This window comes from Cervus elaphus, chromosome 1 (assembly GCF_910594005.1).
Source record: "Cervus elaphus chromosome 1, mCerEla1.1, whole genome shotgun sequence".
In the NCBI taxonomy this organism is placed as follows: domain Eukaryota; kingdom Metazoa; phylum Chordata; class Mammalia; order Artiodactyla; family Cervidae; genus Cervus; species Cervus elaphus.
Genome location: NC_057815.1, coordinates 56,094,778 through 56,117,564, shown reverse-complemented (window position 1 = coordinate 56,117,564; position 22,787 = coordinate 56,094,778). Strand labels below are relative to the sequence as shown.

Genomic DNA, 22,787 nt, shown 5'->3' with positions numbered 1-22,787 from the left:
GATTAAATAAGGATTTTCTGTGGAACACGGGGTTCGCCTAAGCTTCAGCTAGTGATGTCAGAGAAGGCTTTTAGTTCTTACAGTTAAAAGGTCAGATTTTGCTGCTTCTGCACCTTGAGCAAGCCAGCCAACCCTAAGGCCTCAGAGGATTTTGTTCTTGCTGGCATCAGAGCTCCATTATTCTCCTCCTTCCTGTTTATCACGATTGTCCATCCCATTTGGATAGGCTTTAGTGACTATGCCACATTTTCACAGCTGTTAATTTTATTTGATCCTTACAATAACCCCCGAGAGCTGATTTTACCAGTTGAAGAGACTAATTTGTCTTGGTTCTGAGAATGTAAATCCTGGCATCGGTTTATGAAACTTCCCATGGAACCAGAAGCTTCCTCTTAGGAAGCTGCGGGGTGACAGCAGTCACAAAGATGCTATCAGTGGCCTTGTGGCTGGGGCCGGACACCACTCCCAGATCTGCCAACGTCAGGCACAGTTGCTCAGCATTTCTGCTTTTTGCTTCTAGATTGTGTCCACTGATTACAGGGCATTTCAGGTGATGAAATAAAATTCATATTTTATGGCAAGGTAAGGAAAATTTAAACATAAAATTACTCTCCATCTGTTTGGGCCTTCTCCTTCTCCTTGCATCTGCATTACCCAGACCTCCTAGGAGAATGCTTTCCGTCTTCATCTTATAAGGGGTCATGATGACTCACTTTGTATGTGCAGATCTGACTGTGGCCACTGTCAGTATATCTTCTGATATAAAACCCTTTGTCTCAAAAACTTAGATAGCTGTGCTTTGACCTCTAACAGGCAGAGCAGTCCTCAGAGCTTTCTAAATGACTGCTTCCCGAATTATAATCTTCAGGTGAAAGTGAAGGCGCTCAGTCATGTCCGATTCTTTGTGACCCCATGGACTGTAGCCTACCAGGCTCCTCCGTCCATGGGATTCTCCAGGCAAGAATACTGGATTGGGTTACCATTTCCTTCTCCAGGGGATCTTCCTGACCCAGGGATCAAACCCAGGTCTCCCGCATTGGAGGCAGACGCTTTAACCTCTGAGCCACCAGGGAAGCTTGAATAAAATCTTCCACCTCTTTCTTTCTTTTTTGGGCTGTGCCATTCCCTGACCAGGGATCAAACCTGTGCCTCCTGCATGAGGCACTCCTGAAAGCATGGAGTCTTTTTATTTTTTTTGAGAGATGATACCATTTAAAAAATATTTTTAAATTGGAGAATAATTGCTTTACAATGGTGTGTTGGTTTCTGCTATACAACAAGGAGGATCAGCCATAAGTACACATATGTCCCCTCCCTCTTGAACCTCCCTCCCACATCCTACCCTATGCCACCCCTCTAGGCTGTCACAGAGAATCTGACTGAGCTCCCTGTGTTACAAAGCAAATTCCTATTAGCTCTCTGTTTTACATATGGAAATGTATATGTTTCAATGCTACTCTCTCAATTCGTCCTACCCTTCCTTCCCCTGCTGTGTCCACAAATCTATTCTCTATGTCTGTGTCTTTATTCCTGCCCTGCAAACAGGTGTATCAGTACCATTTTTCTAGATTCCATATGATATTTGTTTTTCTCTTTCTGACTTACTTTGCTCTGTTTAACAGGCTCTAGGTTCATCTACCTCATTAGAACTGAGTCAAATTTGTCCCTTTTTATGGCTGAGTAATATTCCACTGTATATATATACCACAACTTCTTTACCCATTCATCTGTCAACAGACATATACATTGGGAAGAACTGAGTCTTAACCACTGGAATGCCAGGGAAGTCACTTCCATTTCTTTCTTAGATTGACTGTCGATTGATTTTTTCTTCAACACAGGTCTTGGCCAAGATAAGAGCTTGACAGAGCTCACGGGCAGGGCTGTTTCTCTTGGCTTATTATTCTTCCAATGTTACCTCTCTAGTTTCTCCTCTTAGCTCAGCACTGTCTCCCTGTTCTTCACACTCAGGCCACACTGGTCTTTACTTGGGTTTCATTACTGAACTAATATCCATCTACACTCTTCATTCTGTCTGGAAATTTCTTCTCCCATTTTTTGCCTAGCTCACTGCAACTCATCCTTCAGGACTCAACTCACTGTCACTCTTCATCTGACACTTTCCCTGTTTCCAACAGAGCAGTGTGTTCTCTACACTCTCAGACCATCCTGTGTTTCTCCTTTGTTGCAGTTAGCAAAAAAAAAAAAAAAGACAGGATGTCCTGGGACATAGTCCAAAGAGAGGGAATGCCATCTATTTGTAACACTTAGAAAGGTAAGTGTTAACCATGACTACGGTATTCCTGAATGAAGGAACACAGTCCACCCAGCCAAAGCTAATTTTGAAAGTTTTCACATCCTTTATTTGTACCTTTCAAATGGGGCTATGTAGTCTTTCCTGAGATCTCTTAGAATCACCTTTTCCCACCCACTGCCTTTACGTACAACTGCTTTTCTTTTCTTCTCAACATTACCCCTTCTCCCAAATTCTGCATTGTGATCTCTTTTCCCTCTTCCTTTCTTCCTAATTTGCCATTATAAGAAAGAGCTCAGGAGCTGGTCTGGGAAAGTGGGACTCTCCTTGAAAGGCAGGGGGAGGGGAAGCGTCCTGAGTAGGCCAAGCCAGAATCTTATTCAGTGGGCAGCGGAAGGAAACATCTTGGGAACATCATCTTGTCCCTGCTGTTCAGTTATCTAATGCTAACCAGCAAATCACCCAAACCACCATGGTATTTCATGGCAGCATGAAACACCAACCATTTTATTATGCTCATGATTTAGTGGGTCAGAAATCTGGGCAGGGCACAGAGGGGATTGTTTGCTCTGTTTCCCAATGTCTGGGACCTCAAGCTACATTGTCTCAAATGGCTGGAGATGGCAGGAACAGCTTACCTGGGGTCATATGTCTGGGGTTTTGGTTCTCTTCTACGTTGTATTTGCTGAGACTAGAATGTCCAAGATGGCTCCTTCATTGACATGCCTGATATCTGGGCTTGCATTGTTGAAACAGTTGGGGTTTGGCCAGCATTGTTTCCTCTCTCCATGTGGCCTTTCCATGTGACTTTAGCTTCTCATAGCACAACAGTAAGTCCCAAGAAAGCATATTCAAGAGTAAAAGTCCAAGAAATTGGATGAAAGGTGTAGGTTTTTAATGATATGACCATAGAAGTCCCAGGCTGCCACTTTTAACACATTTGTAAGTCAAAGGGTCTTCCTAGGTGGCTCAGTAGTAAAGAATCCACCTGCCAATGCAGGAGATGCAAGAGACATGGGTTCAATCCCTGGGTCAGGAAGATCCCCTGGAGAAGAAAATGACAACCTACTCCAGTATTCTTGCCTGGGAAAATTCCATGGACAGAGGAGCCTGGCAGGCTACAGTTCACAGGGTCGTAAAGAGTCAGACACAATTGAGTGACTGAGCACACATAAGTCAAACAAGTCACTAAGTCCAGCCCATATCCAAGTAGAGAGGAATTAGACTGCATCTCTTTTCTTTTTCATATTTATTTGGCTACACGGGGTGTTAGTTGGGCACATGGGATCTTCATTGCGGCAAGTGGGATGTTTAGTTGCAGTATGCGAACACTTAGTTGTGGCATGTGGGATCTAGTTCCCTCACCAGGGACTGAACCTGGGTCCCCTGCATTGGCAGTGTGGAGTCTTAACCACTGGACCACCCGGGAAGTCTCATACTTCACCTTTTGATATGAGGAGCAGTATGCTTCTATAGGGAGGGACAGAGTTACTAGCAGCCATCTTGGAGACCATCCACTACAACCCTCACCCCATCCCAGTTACCACAATTCATGTGCCTTTGATGGAATTGGCTTGAAGTCTAGGATCTCATAAAAATCCTGGTAATTGCAACTCCTCTCCATCTGAAGAATTGTGAATGAAACAGACAAGTTATCTGTCCTATTACTTCCTATGTTGGGCATCCCCCAAGACCACCCCCAGTGAATTTCAGTAATTCATTAAGAGGACTTATGGGATTCAGCATATAGTCATACTTAGGGCTAAGATTTATTACAACAAAAGAATTCAGAGCAAAATCAGCAAAGGGAAAAGGCAGATGGGGCAATGCTCAGAGAAAACTAGGGGCAACTTCCAGAGTCCTCTCCCAATGGAGTCACACAAGATGTGCTTAATTTCCCCAGAAATGCATTGTGAAGACACATGTGAAATGTCACCAACTAAGAAAATTCATTAGAGACCCAATGCCCAGGTTTTTTATTGAGGGTTAATCAAGTAGGTAGCCTCTGTCTGACCTGTACCTGAATCATAGACACCCAGATAGAAGACGAATATTCAACATGAACCATATTGTTTGACCAAACAGTTTAGTAGGCATAGAGAGCCACTCTAATCAAGTAATGGTGGGAGCCTTCTTGAAATCTAGGTTCCCAGTTGCCAGCCAAAGACCAACCATTTTTTTCCCCAAAGGTCAAATTTATATGCAGACTTTTCTAAGGTTAAGCAGTCAGGTCTGCTATGTTACCTCTCTTTTGTACACTAGCCAACATGCAATGGTATTATAGGAACAGAATAACTATAACAAGTACTCCCATTCAAAAAAGTGGAGGGGAGAGGGATGAAAGGCGGGTAGCAGTCACTGGTTCATAGCAGTTCTGAAATCCATCCAAGCATATGTTTTAATTCCTTGACTAAGGCCTGGTCCTGCTTAAAAGTGTTTCTCTGTAATTCTTGGCTTTTCCCTCTGGGTTCTTGGCTCTGTAGTCAGTCATTATTCCTTTTGCATAAGAAATAGCCTATGTTTGCAAATGGGTTGCTCTCTGTCATCTTCCTGTTCCTATAACGTTGCTGTCCCTCCCCCAGGCCACTTTTCATTCTGAACTATCTATGTTTTTTTCTGTCCAAGTTGGTGGTGCTTCTACCAATATCATTTTCTTAACAACATTGTGGGTTTTCTATTAAATGCATTCCACCACCAGTGAAGTTGCTCAGTCACGTCAGACTCTTTGGGATCCCATGGACTGTGGCCTACCAGGCTCCTCCATCCATGGACTTTTCCAGGCAAGAGTACTGGAGTAGGTTGCCATTTCCTTCTCCAGGGGATCTTCCCAACCCAGGGATTAAACCCAGGTCTCCTGCATTGCAGGCTTTACTGTCTGAGCTACCAGGGAAGCCCACTAAATGCATTGAAGTCTCTTAAATATAATCCCCTCTCTTCCTTAGTCTTAGAGTCAAGATGCTCTGAGATAATGCTCTTTAAAGTCTTAAAGCTTTTTTTTTTTGTCTAATTGGGAGTATCTGTGAAGCATACCTTTCAATATTGCATTGGATCCTTGAACTGAAAAAAATCCTGAGATGATTTTTACCTCTACTTTTCTTGAAGTGTGCTGGATTTAATCTTTGCTCTTAGGCTATGTCCTGCTTTGAAGGTCTTTTACCAGGAGAAACTGGGAATTAGAAACAGTTTTATCTTTGAACCCAGCATATCTTGGCTTTGTTACAGTCCCTCTAAATGCAGCTTCCAAATTGAACAATTCCATCTTTAGTTCAACTCCCTTCATGTATTTTATCTTAGACAAATTGAAGAAACCAGTTGGCAATTTCAGCATTATGACTGAAAATCTCCTTAGCCAGATCCATTAGATCATTAAATATCCATACTATTTTTCATTAGATACTCTTTCTATGTTTTACATTGTGCCATTTAACAGTGTTGCCAAACTTTTTGCTAGCTATAACCTTTTGTCCAACACTATTAGTTTGCTAGCGGTGCCATGGTAAGGTACTACAAACTGGTGGCTTAAATAACAGAAATTTATTATCTCATGTTTCTGGAGGCTAGAAACACAAGATCAAGCTAACAGCAGGGTTGGTCCTTTCAAAAAGTTATGAGGGGGAATTTCTTGGTGGTCCAGTGGTTAAGACTCCATGCTTACTAGAGGATCCTCTGTGAGGGCCAGAGGAAACTAACCAGGGATCACAAAAGAAAGCTGGTGAAGTCTATGGAAGGCTGTAGCCTCTGCGACCAGAAATGGGCCTGAAACTGATAGTCATCACAGCTAACAGGAAGACAACTTGGATTGAACTCGGAGAGAGTGAGGGCAAACTAGAATTCATAAGGGCAAACCGGAACCAATGAGGTCAGAACAGAACCCACAGCTATCTCTCACATTGATGATGCAGGCGGCCTGCCCAAGAAGTTAATGCCTTTACCACAGAACTACATGTGTGCCTTGCCCCAGAGGCTTGTTGTTCAGTTGCTCAGTCATGTCCGACTCTTTGTAACCCCATGGACTGTAGAATACCAGGCTTCCCTGTCCTTCACTATCTCCCAGAGTCTGCTCAAACTCATCTCCATTGAGTTGATGATGCCATCCAACCATCTTATCCTCTGTCGCCCCTTTCTCTTCATGCCCTCAGTCTTTCCCAGCAACAGGGTCTTTTCCCATGAATCGGCTCTTTACATTGGATGGCTGCAGAGGCTAGGAGAAGCTGAAATAGATGTGGTGGGAGGTGGAGGAGCTGGGGACCAGTTGCTGCTCTGCGCCAACAGCGTGGCAGCAGGTCAATAAAAAGTTTACAGGCTGCAGCTGGTACTTGGCATCAGCCATGGAGCGCTACCACTCTGCTTCACTCGCTCCTTTCAAATCTTACCCAGATTTCTCTTGTGATCAGTCCTGTCCTGGGACCAGACTGGGAAAGGAAATTTGGGGAACTGAATTTCAGTTAAATTGACAGAGCAGAAAACCACAAGAGCCAAATATCAACAGTTGTCAGGTACCAGGGTGCTGTGTCTCATATATACTGATGTCTCATTTAAGCCTTATAGCAGTTTTGCAAGATAAAGATTAGCCTTCCCATTTTACATATGAAGAAATGAAGCTTCATATTTGCCCACAGGAGCAAATGGAGGAGTTTGGATTCTACCCTACATCTGTGTGGTCGCCAACTTCCAACATGGGCCTCAGTGATTCTTGCTTTTTGATTGTTGGTTAGTTACTAAGCCATGTCTTTTGTGACCCCCATGGACTGTAGCCCACCACCCTCTTCTGTCCATGGGATTTCTCAGGCAAGCACACTGGAGTGGGTTGCCATTTCCTCCTCTAGAGGATCTTCCAGACTCGGGGATTGTACCCACCTCTCCTGCATTGGCAGATGGATTCTTTACCACTGAGCTACCTGGGAAGCCCTGCCTTCTGATACTCATGCTCCTTTGTAGTTCCCCTCCCACCTTAAATAGGTCTGACCTGAGTAATCAGTAGAATATTACAGTGATGATATGTGACTTCTGAGGCAGGATCATAAAAGACATTACAGCTTCCACCTTTTTCTTGGATCACCTGCTCTGGGAAAAGCCAGCTGACATGTTGTGAGGACATCCAAATAGCTGTAGGCAAACCCATATAGGGAGGAACTGAGGTCTTTTGTGAACACGTCCATGTGGGTGAAACAATGTGCAAGTAATTTCTACAGCACCAGCCTCCCCTTCAGATGACTACAGTCCCATATTCTGACTGAAACTTCTCAAGAGTCCTCAAGTCAGAACTATAGGACTAAATGGCTTCTAAATTCCAGGAATTGATGAAAATATGAGATTATGTTTATTATTGTTTTAAGCTGCCTACTTTTGGGTTAACTGGTGATGCAGCAGTAGATATAATTTGCTAGGTTCCAAAGCACAGTTCCTGTGACATTATTTTGCTTTAAAATTTGTTCAGATTATGAGACTGGGGATTGTGGAAGAAGTCAGAATTTGAAAGTTCATAATGTGCTGGTCATGTGACGCCCCACACCCCAGCAAAAACTTTGAAACATCTTTCTGGTGCTTCCAGATACAGAGAGAGAAGGAGGAGTGTCATCTAGTGGTTAATCTGAACCTTGAGAATTAGGAGGGTTTCTTTTTTGTCACTACCCAGGGAAAGCTGAGTTGCGTGAAGAAATTAGAGGTTAAATCATGTGTTTTCGTTGACTGGAAGACTTGACCTGGAGTAGGGAAGATCACTGATGGAGACTGGATTCTAGCAGAGAAAGCAAAGTCCTGACAAATGGAGAAGCAGGGACTCGAGGGCCCTCCAGTGAGAGACTGACAGTCCCTCTGCTTCTGCCCCTTCCCTTCAACAGGGTTATCCCTTCCTCTGCTCCACCAAGTTCCCTTTGGCCTCAAGCTCACTGAAGTAGCTCCTTCCTTTTCTGCTCTCTCCAAATCACCCTTGCTTATGATGCCCTTTTCCTTTTAACAAAGTGCATATACATGCATTTAGGAACATAAAAGAGGAAAACAAAACCATCTGAGAACCATTTCCCTTTGAAAATTCTTGGTAATTGTCTTTCTCTCCTTTTTGTCCAGATTTGGTCTTGGATCGGAGATGCAGGGCACTGTGCCTGGCACTGACAGAAATATCAGGAAACAGCACGTCAAATCCTCTGCAAGTTGTGAACTGACCCTAGACAGCTGAGAGTTAGAAAGAAAATGTTGCCTGACCCTCTGACTTTTAAACCCACCTTAAACCTCGTCTCTGAGCCCCCGGAGTCCACTACACAGTAGACATCAAGAAACGGTTTCCGAAATGAATGAACCAGTTTCCCTGAAGGTCCTTCCCTGCTTCCCCTCCGGCTCCATGTCCTCTCCCACTAGGAACTGTGCCAGCATTTGAGCCCCTGCCCGGGAATTTTTGGAGATCTTGTCTGGCCTCCTCAGACTGTGACCCCTTTCTCGGGTCAGGACCAGGGCTCCCTTTTTCGCTGCGGGACGCGTACTGAAGCCGAGGAGGCTGCTCACCTCTACTCACATATTCTTACTCGGGATAGGGGCTCTTGTTTGGAAGATATGCAAGTACCGAAAGTGGCCTGAACTGGTTTTGGAAGCACTAGGGGAGTGCGTGGTGTCGTCTGTCTTCCTAGCCGGGAAACAAGGCCGGGCGTCCACACCCGCATGGATAGGCAGACCACGCGACTCCGCGCTCCCCCTGCGGAGCGCTGTTCCCCCGCGGGCGCCGAGTGGGCGGGGCCTTGCGGGGCGGGGCCCGGCGAGGTCACGTGACGGCTCGGCCGGCAGGGGAGGCAGAGGCAGAGGGGCGTCAGACGCACCGAGTGGCTGGCGGGGCAGTTGGGGCAGCCGGAGGAGCGGCGCCGCAGCCATGGGGAGCTTGAAGGATGAGCTGCTCAAGGGCATCTGGCATGCTTTCACCGCGCTCGACCTGGACCACAGCGGCAAGGTCTCCAAATCCCAACTCAAGGTGGGCACACCCTCTCCCGGACCCCCATTCGCCCCTCCCCGGCGCGCGCTCCCGGGGTGGAAGCGGGCTGGCGGAGGGTGACCGCAGGGAGTGGCAGGCCAGAATGTGGCCGAGCGGCCTGCTTGGGGTGGAGGGGGCAGAGACCGGCATTTGGCATTTTTTTGCCTCCTCCTCGTTTTGCGTTAGTTTCCCCAGGGCTCACCTTGAGCAAGGGACCGCGGGGCTGGGGACCCTGAGCGGCGAGCTCGGCTCCCTGTTGGCGCTGGAGGCCGGGAAAGTTTCAGACTCCGCGAGGGCGGTGGGAAGCTCCCTAGGAAACTAATCCAAAGTTTCCTCCTTACTCTGGGAGAGGAAGAGGCTTGCCCAAGGTGACTGGGCTGAGCCCTCCAAGGCGCACGCTCCGCACCGGGGCAGTCCTCAAAACGGCCAGCCGCAACGTAGGCAACCGGGCAGTTCCGAGAAGGGAGGGAGAAGTGCGCCAGAGCCCGGCCCTCGGCGGCCTCCGCTTTTGGGGCGCTGTGGCAATGGGGGACGCTTTCCGATTAGTGAGGAAGACCTGGCGTCCTCAAGTCTGGATCGAGTCCAGGGTGTGCCGAGTCCAGGGTGTGCCGTGTCCCGCAGGAACTTAGTTTCCGGGTGAGGCGCTGTATCTGGCACCCTGCAAAATCTTTATTGCGACTGCCAAAGACCCCATCATTAAGGGAGAGTAAGGTATGAATAAAGGAACGCTTGTAAATTGAGTAACCCCGAGCAGGGCAAGTGGCACTTGGCCAGGAGAAATTGGCAGCTTCTTGAAAGTTAAAAGTATGGAAACAGACAAAGAAGAACCATTCATAGGCATTTTAAAATATACACATTTTGGATATGAATGTCTCGTTATCTTAGCCTCTTCTGGGAGTGAATTTCTGAAGATTGAGTTTGCTCTGTATATTTTGTGCAGTCATCAAAAGGTTCTTCTGACTAGTGGCTTTTATGCCAGTAAGACCTAGCATTCTGCCTGTTTTCCTTTCACCCTACTCTTTTTTTCTTAAACACAAAATCATAGTCTGGAACAATTCATGGAGATCATCCACTTAATCTTTATTTGAATAAATTTTTAAAATTAGCAGAGTAAAATTAACTCTTTTGGTGGATGGTTCTGGGTTTTAACATACCTGGTGGAGTCGCTCAGTCGTGTCTGACTCTTTGCGACCCCATGGACTGTAGCCCACCAGACTCCTCTGTCCATGGGATTTTCCAGGCAAGAGTACTGGAGTGGGCTGGATTTGTATAACTACTACCAAAATTGGGTCTCTGTCAGTTACATCATCCCCAAATTTTCCTTCATGCTGCTCCCTCTTCCTTAACTGCTGGCAATCAATGATCTGTTCTTAATTGCTATAGTTTTGTCTTTTCCATAGTGTCACAAAAATGGAGTCATAGAGCATGTAACCTTTTGACATTGGCTTCTTTTATTTAGCATATATGCCTTTGAGATTCACTTATGTTGTTGTATCAATAATTCTTTTTATTGCTAAGCAGTATTCCACTGTATGGATATACCATGGTTAAGCCATTCACTCTTGAAGAATATTTGTGTTATTTCCAGTTTTTGGTAATTATGAACAGAGTTGAATTTTACTCTTCACTGTTTTTGCTTTCAATTTACCCATACCACCATGTTTAAAGTGAGTTTCTTTAGATGGCATGTAGTTGGTTCTTGGTTTTTTAATCCATTTTGATAATCTGTAATTAAATTGGTGTGTACAGACCAATTACATTTAATTATTGATGTGGTTCGATTTAGGGCTAGCATTTTACTATTTGGTTTCTGTTTGTTTCCACTGTTGTTTTCATTTTTTTGTCTTCCAGTTGATGGCATTAATGAAATGTTTCCTATTACTTTTGTTGTATACCATTCAGCATTGTCTTTGTGGTTACTTATGGAAAAGGTGTCCAGAGGATTCTTGACTGCAGGCTTGGTGTGTGTGCATGCTAAGTCACTTCCATCATGTTGACTCTTGACCTCATGGACTGTAGCCCGATAGGCTACAGCCCCTCTCTCCATGGAGTTCTCCAGGCAAGAATACTGGAGTAGGTTGCCATGCCCTCCTCCAGGGAATCTTCCTAATCCAGGAATGGAACCCATTTTTATTACATCCACTGCATTGGCAGGTCAGGTTCTTAACCCCTGGTGCCACATGGGAAGCCTAGCAGGAAGTAAATCCCAGTTCATAGCTTTTACCCACAAGATGTTGATAATGCATATGTGCAGTTGTATTTTGTTGCTTTGTCAGCTTAACTGAGAGATTTGGGGTTTGATTCAGTTCTGTTCATCTTGCCAATGTGTCTGGAATTGGAAATATTAGAAAATTGCTATTTAGTTCTCTCCTTTTTGGAGTTTTGACTCTGTAGGTTGACTCTGGTGGGCTACAGTCCATGGGGTTGCAAAAGAATCAGTTATCCATTGGCTAGGAAGAATTTTTGCCTTAATTTGCTCATTCATTTGTTTTTAAATGACATTTGTGTATACTCTGTGTAAGGTATCATGGTAATTTCATAAAAAAATTAGTATTTTTAAGCTCTTTCAGAGTTATATCTTGGAGGAAATATAGAATTGATTTATTAAATAGAAAGAAATTACACATCCAAAATGAGGTTAAAATTTATTACTTTGAACTGTATGGGCATTCTAAAATACCTTTGACACTTATCTTTTTGAACTACCTTCACAGTTTTTGACGTGAGTGGTGACACTTCATGTGTTATCAGATACTGTGCTTAATTCTAAGGGTAATAATGGATAGCGCAGGTGGAAGAGAAAGAAACATCAGTTTTTTCTTTTAAAGAGTTTTAATTTTGGTAGGCAAACTAAAAACTTAGGCAGCCATTAGGGAAATCTCTCTCTCTGTCTTTCCGGGTATATATGTAGATTATATTACTCAGAGGGTTACCCTATCCTTAAAAAATGTAAGATCTGAAAAAAAAAAATGTAAGATCTGGTGACAGAGATAAGAAGTACAGAAATACTATTGAGAGGAAGATGCTGAATGTGATAGAAGATAAGAGGCCATGAGATTTTAGAGAAAGAGACCAGTAGTTTTTACTGGTGAAATTACTTCATGAAAAAAAACTTTGACGTGACTTCTGAAGAAAGCTAGGGTGTGATTAGGTGGAATGGGGGAAAATTAAGCCCATTCTATTAATTCATTCAGCAGATAGCCTGGTGACTCAGTGGTAAAGAATCCGCCTGCCAATGCAGGAGACAGGGTTCAATCCCCTGGAGAAGGAAATGGCACTCCACTCCAGTATTCTTGCCTGGGAAATCCCATGGACAGAGGAGTCTGGTGGGCTACAGTCCATGGGGTCGCAAAAGAATCAGACATGACTTAGCAGCTAAACAACAACATTAATTCATTTATTTATTTATTCTTTCAATGGATATTTATTGACTGCTTTTAGCTCTAGGGGATCCATGTGAACTACTGCAGGCCACAGAAATTCATCAGGCATTTATGTATAGAGACTTCTGTGTGACTTATTTTGATTGGAGTGTAGCATATGAGTGTGTTTGTGTGTAGGTAGAAGAAAGAGTTTTTGAGGTCCTTGATGGCTGGATGTTTAGCTGGAGGTGATGTTCTTGGAGAAGTGCGGGGCTGCTGGTACAGATCTAGTAGTTGAAGCATGGGAAGAGGAGAGAAATTCAACCATGGCCTTGGAGAACGGCTAGAGTAGATGGAAGAAAAAAAGCCAGGGGACCAGAAGTGAAATGTAAGGACCACTTTGGGACAACATTGGTGCTGAGGGAGAAGGGATTTTTCAAAGAAGACGTAGTCTGTTATCTTTGAGAATTTATTATTATGTATATATATTTGGAGATTGTAAAATAATGACTGATTTTTCCCAGCTGTAGGTCATAAACTACATATTTCTTCTTTTCTGAAGGGAAGCTGTGAAGTTTTCTTTCTTTTTTTGAAATAATTTTATTTATTTATTTTTGACTGTTCTGGGTCTTCGTTCCTATGTGGGCTTCTCTCTAGTTGCGGCGAGTGGGTGTGCAGGCTTCTCATTGCAGTGGTTTCCCTTGTTGTGGAGCACAGGCCCTAGGGTGTGTGGACTTCAGTAGTAGTGGCTCTCGGGCTTTAGGGCCCAGGCTCAGTAATTGTGGCGCTTGGGCTTAGTTGCTGTGCGGCATCTGGGATCTTCCTGAATCAGGGATTGAACCCGTGTTTCCTGCATTGGCAGGTGGATTTACCACTGAGCCACCAGGGAAGCCGGAAGTTGTGAAAAGTTTGGAATACTGGCATTATCTTGGGAATAAAGTTATCTTTTACTTTTAAGGAGATTACTTTGTAGTATAGTTCTCATTTAGAAAAATGTGTTTGGGTCTCTGCTATAATTAATAAGTATTTTACTTGAGGGACCCCAGTTTAGTACAAAAAGCTTATTTTTTTTAAAATTTTTTTATTGAAGGGTAATTGCTTTACAGAATTTTGTTGTTTTCTGTCAAACCTCAACATGAATCATCCATAGGTATACATATATCCCCTCCCCTTTGAACCTCCCTTCCATCTCCCCCCCATCCCACCCCTCTAGATTGATACAGAACCCCTGTTTGAGTTTCCTGAGACATACAGCAAATTCCTGTTGGCTATCTATTTTCCATATGGTAATGTAAGTTTTCATGTTACTCTTTCCATACATCTCACCCTCTCCTCCCCTCTCCCCATGTCCATAAGTCTATACTCTAGGTCTGTTTCTCCATTGCTGCCCTGTAAATAAATTCTTCAGTACCATTTTTCTAGACGCTGTATATATGCATTAGAATATGATATTTATCTTTCTCTTTCTGACTTACTTCACTCTGTATGATAGGTTCTAGATTCATCACCCTCATCAGAATTGACTCAGATGTGTTCCTTTTTATGGCTGAGTAATATTCCAATGTGTATATGTACCACAACTTCTTTATCCATTCATCTGTTGATGGACAGGTTGCTGCCATCATCTAGCTATTGTAAATAGTGCTGCAATGAACAATGGGATACATGTTGTCTTTTTCCATTTTGGTTTCCTCAGGGTATATGAGGAGCGTATAGGAGTGGGTATATAGGAGTGGGATTGCTGGATCATATGGTGGTTTTATTCCTGTTTTTAAAGAAATCTCCATACCATCTTCCATAGTGGCTGTATCAATTTACATTCCCACAAACAGTGCAAGAGCATTCCCTTTTCTGCACACCCTCTACAGCATTTATTGTTTGTAGACTTTTTGATGATGGCCATTCTGACTGGTGTGAGGTGATATCTCATTGTAGTTTTGATTTGCATTTCTCTGATAATGAGCAATGCTGAGCATCTTTTCATGTGTTTGTTAGCCATCTTTATGTCTTTTTTGGAGAAATGTCTGTTTAAGTCTTTTCCCCTCTTTTTGATTGGGTTGTTTGTTTTTCTGGCATTGAGTTGGATGAGCTGCTTGTATATTTTGGAAATTAATCCTTTGTCAGTTGTTTCATTTATTATTATTTTCTCAAAAACGAATTTTTAAAAAAATTGTTTTAAAAAATTTACTTGATTGACGTATAGTTGATTTAGAATGTTTTAATTTCTGCTGTACACCAAAGTAATTCAGTTATACATATACATACACACACACACACACACACCCCTTCTTTTTCATATTCTTTTCTATTATGGTTTATCACAGGATATTGAATATAGTTCTCTGGACAGTAGGGCCTTAACTGTTTATCTGTCCTATATGTAATACTTTGTGTCTGCTAATCACAAACTCCCAATCTATCCCTCTCCCACATCCTCTCCCCCTTGACAGCCTCAAGTCAAAAAGCTTATTTTTGACACCTAAATTTTACTATTAAATAATAGTCTGTTTTTGAGTAAAACAAAAATTACTATCTGTAGAAATTTTGAAACTTAAGAAAGATATTTGTTGAGGCAAACATAGTTTCATTAAACTTATCAATAAGATAAAAATATAGAAAGAATTTAGAAACTACTTGTGACTTACATAAGCTACTATAGAAGCAGATGTTGAGTAGTCCTCTAGTCACAGTAATGTTTCTTGTTAAACCCACCCCCAGTCCCCCACCCCACCCCACCCCTTCCATGCCTCCACGCCCTCCCACAAATAGGGAACCAACTCTGCCTCATTCCTTACCTTGAGTCTTTTTCTGTCTTCCTCCCACATTTCCTGTTATCCCCTCTAGCTTCTTGCTGGCAATCTCTGCACCCTCTCCAGGTGACTCTGGCTCCAGTTGTGGCATTTCTGGCTCCCCACCTGAGTTGTAGCTGTATAGATCTTCACCTCCATAGTCAGCCTATGTACCCCTGTAGAAGACATCAGTTATATTAGCTTAATTTGTAATTGCAGTGTTCCAAGGCAACTCATTTTTAAAATTGTCATTGGTTTGCACTCTTTTTCAGGCTGGAATACAGAGGGATACCAAACTAAGTTACCGTTGTAAGTTAAGCTTGTTCTGATTGTGTAGAGATCTACTTTTCAGCTGTGAAAGTAGATAGCAGTAGACTAATGGTGGGAAAGAAATCTCAGAAACACATTCTTTACTTGCTTTTATACTTGTATTCATGAACAGTCCTTCCTTAGAACAAATTGTAGTTTATTGTATGCAATTTTAGTATAGTCTGTGATAACTGATGAGAGGTTAAAAACTGAGAGAGATTTTGATGGAAATTTTTCTGTATAGGAAGATCTATACATACAGGTGGCTGAGTAAACATTATTGAGCTTAACGTTTCAGAAATTTTTTTCACCAGTTTTTCCCTCGGTTTTGATTGTGCTCTTCTTTTGTCTGTTGTTGTTTTTTAAGGAGGGACATTTGTGTGTAGATTCCGTATTTTAGGAAACTTTATTAATGTGGCATCTGAAGCAGACATTGTTACTTTTAGGTTATGTACATTTCTAAAAATCATGAGGGAAAAAGATATTGGGCATATTATTCGAAGGAGAGGCAGCAATTATTTTCTTCTCCACTGGTGTTTAATTGAATTTATGTATTTATTTATGGCTGTGCTGGGTCTTTGATGCTGAGCGTGGGTTTTCTCTGGTTGCAGCGAGCAGGGGCTACCCTCCTGTTGCGGTGTACCGGCTTCTCACTGCGGTAGCTTTTCTTCTTGCAGAACATGGGTTCTGGGGGTGCCCAGGCTTTAGTAGTTGCAGCTGTTGGGCTGTAGAGTACAGACTCAGTAGTTTTGGTGAACAGGTTTAGTTGCTCTGCAACGTGTGGGATCTTCCCAGATCAGGGATGGAACCAGTATCCCCTGCATTGCAGGGCCGACTCTTTTAACAACTGGACCACCAGCGAAGCACTCCACTGATATTTAAAAAATATCTTCAGATGATTTAGAATTTCGATGGTCTTGCAGAAAGATACCAAATCTCCAGTGTTACTTAGTGGAGATTCTTGGAATTCTAATATATGCAATTCTAAGAAGATGAAAAGATGAAGCTTATCATTTAAAAAATGTAAACCAAAAAAACCCTTTTTGAGTGGCTCCTATATATACATGGTATAAAATTCATAATTTTCAAAAGAGCATTTAGGACAGTGAAAAGTATCATCTATACCCTGGCCCACACTCATTATCTACCCTCAAGGTAACCATTGTTACTGATCTTTTTTAATATTCCTTCTAGAAATCTAAATGTACCTTAAAATTGAACTCTCCTACGCTGGTGGTGGGAATGTAAATTGGTGCAGCCACTATGCGGAATAGTATAGAGGTTCCTTGAAAAACTAAAAATAGAATTGCCATATCCAACAATCTCACACCTGGGCATTTATCTGGAGAAAGCTGTAATTAAAAGAGATACATGCATCTCAGTGTTCACTGAAGCACTATTTACAATGAATGGATAAAGAAGATATATATATATATGTATGTATCACAATGGAATATTACCTAGACATAAAGAAGAATGAAATAATTTCCACAGGAAATAAATTTCTACATTGCAAACAAATTTATGGTTGCCAAAGGGGAAGGGGGGAGGAAAGGATAAATTAGGAGTTTGGAATTAACATCTATATACTACTATATTGAAGACAGATAACTAACAAGGACCTTCTGTATAACACAGGGAACTATACTCAATATTTTGTAGTAATCTATAAGGGAAAAAAATCTGAAAAAGAATATATGTACACCCCCCTCCACATACATATGTACCTGGATTACTTTGCTGAACACCTGAAACTAGAAGAACATTATAAATCAACTATACTTCAGTAAAAAAGTTCCTTAAAGTTATTACTTTTACTGTTATTAGTAAATGTTGTTTTCTTAATTATAGTAAAATCTAGTGATATTTTTGCAACGTCTATTATGATTTTACTTTATAATTATGGTTGCAGTGTGAATTACCTGTCAGTGCTGGAAATATCTTGAAATAAGCTTATTGTCTCTGCACTTTTATCCTGTTGTTTTTAGAAACACAGGATTTTGTTTTGTTTTAAATTGTGCCCTTTTGGGGCAAAAGAGCTCACAACTAGTGAGAATCTAAATGAAAACAATTTGAGGAGCAACATGAATACTTTGAATCTTTATTCATTTCTCAATGATAGATTTTCGACTAAATGTTTTTAAATTTTGGCCGTGCAGTTGTTTGCATTTCTTGTGAATAATGTCATGTGTTTTGTTCCCATGTAGGCACTTAGCCTCAAAATTTTTTAATCTTGCTAGTTTCAGAAGTAATTGAGCCAGGCCGGCAATCTGTTGAAAATATAAAGGAAGCAAGTTGCAGTAAAGAGCTTTCATTGTGTGAAACACAATGTAAAAGATTTGGTTAATTCTTGTGAATTTGGCATGTGTAAGTATTCCCTCTCTAATCTTTAGTGTTATGTTTCTGTTAACCCCTGTGGTTAAAGCTGTTTCTGTTCTAAAAATCTAATTAAAAAAAAAAAAAAAATCCCCATTTAGAGGACCAGGGCATGACTCATGAGTGAGCCTGTGAAAGTCTTTGTAAATATTTTTTTTGTATCTCACCAAAATGAAACAATAAAGACAGCTTTCCAAATAAAGAGCTTGTAAGAGACATGTCAAAATCTTAAAATGGTAATAATGGATTCTAGATTATTGCTAGAAACTTTTCAGTAAGATTGGAAGTTTTTGTTTTATTGAAATACATGTAAACTTTTGCTTTATCGAGGATAGTATGCAATCTGTGAGGTATTTTTTTATGTGTGACCTTCCATCTTAATAGCCAGCGCATTTCTAATCTTATGACTCAGTGACTCTTAACCTTCCTGGTCCCCATTTTGTATTTCCTTTGGGGTCTTTCTGCAGTCCCACAGGTACGTAGTAACTGGAAGCTAGAGACGGAAGAGGCTTTGAATGACCTTTTCTCACTTACACAGTTTGCCCTCTCCTTTTCCCCCAACAGGAGGGCTGCTGTAGTCCCCTCCATGACTGTTAGTACGTTGGAATCCAGATACTCCCAGCTTTCCTCCTCAGTTCCTCTTACGTGTGTCCCAGTTCCCGTCCTGAGCCTTTGGCTCAGTTTCCTTTATGTTCCCCAAGGCTTCATTTCATAAATCTGTTTTTCTGCTCTGCTCTCTGCTTTATTTACTTCTTCTCATTCTACCTTCAGATTCCTTCTTTTTTTTTGAAACCCCAATCTGTGTCTACTTGAAACTGCCCTTTGCTGTTTTTAGTTGCTAAGTTGTATCTGGCTCTTTGCAACCCCATGGACTGCTGTTTGCAGAGATTAGGGTTTTAATTGTGGAAAAGTATTTGGGAGTAAATCTGCATATAGTCAGATTTTATGTAAGGAGATCTTACATTTAGGAAGAGATTTCTGCGCTATTGGAAAAACTAATTTTTTCATCTCAAGGTTCTTCTCTGTCTTCTCTACCTTTTGCTTCTTTAGGAATTACTAGCTTTACAACTACCAGGAGAGTGTTATTACGTGGGCCTGGTGTACCAACCAGAAGTGCAACGGTTAGGATGAAAGCTGTTCTGCCAGGTGGACAACGTTGAGGGTATTATATTTCACTGGATAGGCTGCTCTGGGAGGATGGAGCACTGTCTGCCTTACCAGGTTGCACATCTCCATCAGTTCTTTTAGTTCATAAGATATTTGATGTCTCGGCCAGGTGCTGTTTCCTTGGAGTGAGAGCAGGAGCTGGTGGGCAGCTGACTTAACTCTCGTGACTCCCTTCAGTGATGATTTGAGAAGACACTGTTAGATAATGGGACACCGGCTTCCCAAGTGGCACAGTGCTAAAGAATCCGCCTGCCAGTGCAGAAGATACAGGAGACTCGGGTTCGCTCTTTGGGTCGGGAATATCCCCTGGAGTACGAAATGGCAATCCACTTCAGTATTCGTGCTGGGAAAATTGCGTGGACAGAGGAGCCTGGTGGGCTACAGCCCATGGCATTGCAAAGAGTCGGACATGACTGAGCACTCATGAATGTGTGCAGTGGACCACCGGGGTGTTAGTAGGTCAGACTAGTTGGAATTCTGAAGTTCTTCACTGGGATGATTTTGGGGAATTTGCTTTGCTCATTGTATTTTAAGTGTATGCGTGCTCAGTTCTGTCCAACTCTTTGCGACCCCGTATACTGTAGCCTGCGAGGCTCCTCTGTCCATGCAATTTTCCCGGCAGGAATACTGGAGTGGGTTGCCATTTCCTACTCCAAGGGATCGTCCTGACCCAGAGATCGAACCTGAGTCTCCTGCATTGGCAGACGGATTCTTTACCACTGTGCCACCTGGGATCTGTTAAATGGGAATAAGAAGACATTTAAACAACATACTTGCTTGAATAGATGAAGCTCACAGCCTTTATGTGTGACAACAGAACATTTACTAGCCAACTATTTCTTACCACACACTGATGTTGAAGAAAACTAGTCTACCAAGCAGCATATAAATTTGAAGGTTTTAATCTATACCTTTGCTTGGACTCTGGGGAAGTGAAAATTATACAACATTGCCCCTTACATTGAAAAGCGTGTGGCTTAGTAAAGGAGACAATACATGAGATGACTACAACAAGTTAATATATAAGCCAGTTCTACAAGTGTGGGAAATGAGAACTATGGAATATGATGTCCAGTACATTAGCCATTTACCACATTTGGCTATTGAGCATTGAAAAAGCAGCTAGTCCCACTTGAGAAGTGCTGGAAATATAAAATATACACTGGATTTCAGAGACTTAGTACAGTAATGTAAGATATTTCTTTAAAAGACTTAAAAACATTGATTACATGTTGTAGTTACAATATTTTGGATATATTAGTAAATTTAATTTTACCTTTTTTTTTTACCTTTTGCATTTTTTTACATTTTAAAAATGTAGCTATTAAAACTTTTAAATTCCATTTGTAGTTTGCATTCTGTTTCAGATGGAGCTGCTGTAGAAGTTTAAAAGAAATAGAGAAAAAGATGTACACAGTTGTAGACAGAAAACATTTCATGGAAGAGAGAGGCTGTCAGCTGCTTCTGGAGGGAGTAGGGCAGATCTTGTCCAGTACAGTCAGAGGAAGATGGCGGTTATGGTGGTGGCACGGTGCATGAGAGCAAGAGCTGAAACTTGCAGTCTTGTGAGCGATAAGGAAATACTTTGAGTGTTTGTTTTGAGGCATGGTGGAAAATCAGGATCTAAAGGGAGGTAGGATTACATTTTAGATGATTTTGTTCTTGTACAGAATAAGTGATTAATGTGTGTTTGTTGACTGTGTTAGAATGAGTAGTTTTGAACTGATCCTGTAAAGAGGGGAAGTTATTAACATGTGGAGGGTAGCTATACAACAGAGAGAGTTCTGAGATTCTTCTAAAGATGTGGGTGTGATGATATGAGGTGAGAGGCTGGACATGCGGAGACCAAGTGAGGGACTGCTGTAAAGATTGATGTGTGCTAGACTGGGGTGGTGGCTGTGGGAATCAAAACCGACACGCTCCCTGCTCTCATGGAGACTTCAAGCTCCATACGTTCAAGTGAACGTATCAGCAAACTGACAGTGCGAATATAATGAGATAAAGAAGGCACACAGTGCTGGGAAACAGAGAGGAAGGGAGCTACTTAGCTGTGGTGAGGATCGGAGGCACTGGGTCAGAGAGTGCTTCTAAAGCGATAGTCAGTTGTCTTTGACCTTAAGGAATGTGTGAAGCTCCTCAGTAAGCACACTCGTGGTGAAAGATTTGGAAAGTAAATCCCTTGGAGACAGAGGAAAAAGTGTCAGGAGAGAGACAGCACTGTTTAGGGAGTCAGGAGACTGGTCTCTGCGTTTCAATTGTGTGTGACCCTGGAAGGTTTCTTCTTCCCGGGCTTCATCTTGCCCATTTGTGAAATGTGGAATAGCAGACAAGACCTTCAAGTCTTAGCCTTCTAATTGAACTTCGTCATCTTGATGCGTTTACCACATCATATCCTGATGAGTGGTGTCTGTTAGGGCCTCAGAAGGGAGAATGGGACCTGCTGCTGAGAGCAGGAAGTCTTTGTTCCCCCAGCCTCACCTTCTCTGGTTAGTCTTTCACCAACAGAGAGGCACGATCTGTTGGTGAGGAGAGGAATTGACCCTGGGGAGGGGATTGAATTGGATCCAGAAATAGGACAAACTATATACAAAAGTGCAAGAGGAGAGTCCATAATTTTGTTGTTAAGGGAATGGTGGTACCACAGTCAGAATCAGGGTGGGAAACCTTTTCTGGGGAGAAAGATAATGAACTCTCCTTTGGATTTTTTGGATTGAGACAAATTTAGCCTGGAAATTTTTAATATTAGTAATATAAACCAGAGCTCAGTTGAGAGGTCAAGACTAGAAAGGGATCTGGGAGTCATTAAGGTGACTTGTTGTTTTCAGAATTAAAGCACTTTTTAAGAACTAGGGGCTCAAAATTGGGCTTTGGAAAATGTCCAGAATGGGAGAATATAGGGTGAGGGAAGTGAACCCATAAAGGTAGAGCTAGTATGTCATGGGACCAAGAAAGTCTTAAGTGGAGAGGATGATCCAGTCTGCCAGAAACTTGGGAGAGTGAATTGTTTAGAAGATATCTGTCCCAGGTTGGGTTCTCCAGGAAGCAGATGTTGAGACAGAGCTGGAAGTGCGGAAGGGTTATTGGGGAGAAACATGTGTGGGGGAGAAAAAGAGAGAGGAAGCAGGATTGGGAAAAGGAGCTGTCAGTCTAGGACGTGGACTTGACAAAACCAGGAGCTCTGGAGCAACGATGGCCCCTTGGAGGACGCCCACACTGGGGAGAAATGATGTCCCTCCCTTGCTCAGTCTTTGGCTGAGGTGGACCCTGGAGGTACTAGTAGCTGGTGGGTCAGCTAAGCTCAGCTATTGCTTGTAGCCAGGCCTCAGTTCCTTTCTTGAGTGCTGCAGCTTGTGTCTGCCACAGAGTCTTTTTGAGAAAGCAATTTCATGACCCTGATAGGGATAGAGGGAAGCCATATTATAGTGACTAGAGGGAACAAGGAGCCAGAGTGGTCAGAGGATGGGGCAGCAGAGGTGAACCCTCAGATTATGATCTTTGTCATCACCTTGGGTGTACACTATGGCTTCAGATCCTTTGGAGAAGAGTATACTAAATTAAACTACCTGGTTCCTCTC

General features: G+C 42.4%; 1 protein-coding gene across 2 annotated transcripts in view; it reads left to right on the top strand.

The window, feature by feature from the left end:
- The first annotated feature begins 9,008 nt into the window (after positions 1 to 9,008).
- The window catches only part of SWAP70 (switching B cell complex subunit SWAP70), a 75,344-nt gene continuing 61,565 nt past the window's right edge, over positions 9,009 to 22,787 (top strand). Inside the window, exon 1 of one of the 2 annotated variants that reach the window (XM_043903322.1) lies at positions 9,009 to 9,209. In XM_043903322.1, the coding sequence (XP_043759257.1) occupies positions 9,111 to 9,209 (99 nt within the window). In that variant the 5' untranslated portion in view covers positions 9,009 to 9,110. The remainder of the gene's footprint in view (positions 9,210 to 22,787) is intronic. The other variant, XM_043903330.1, reaches the window with a different exon arrangement.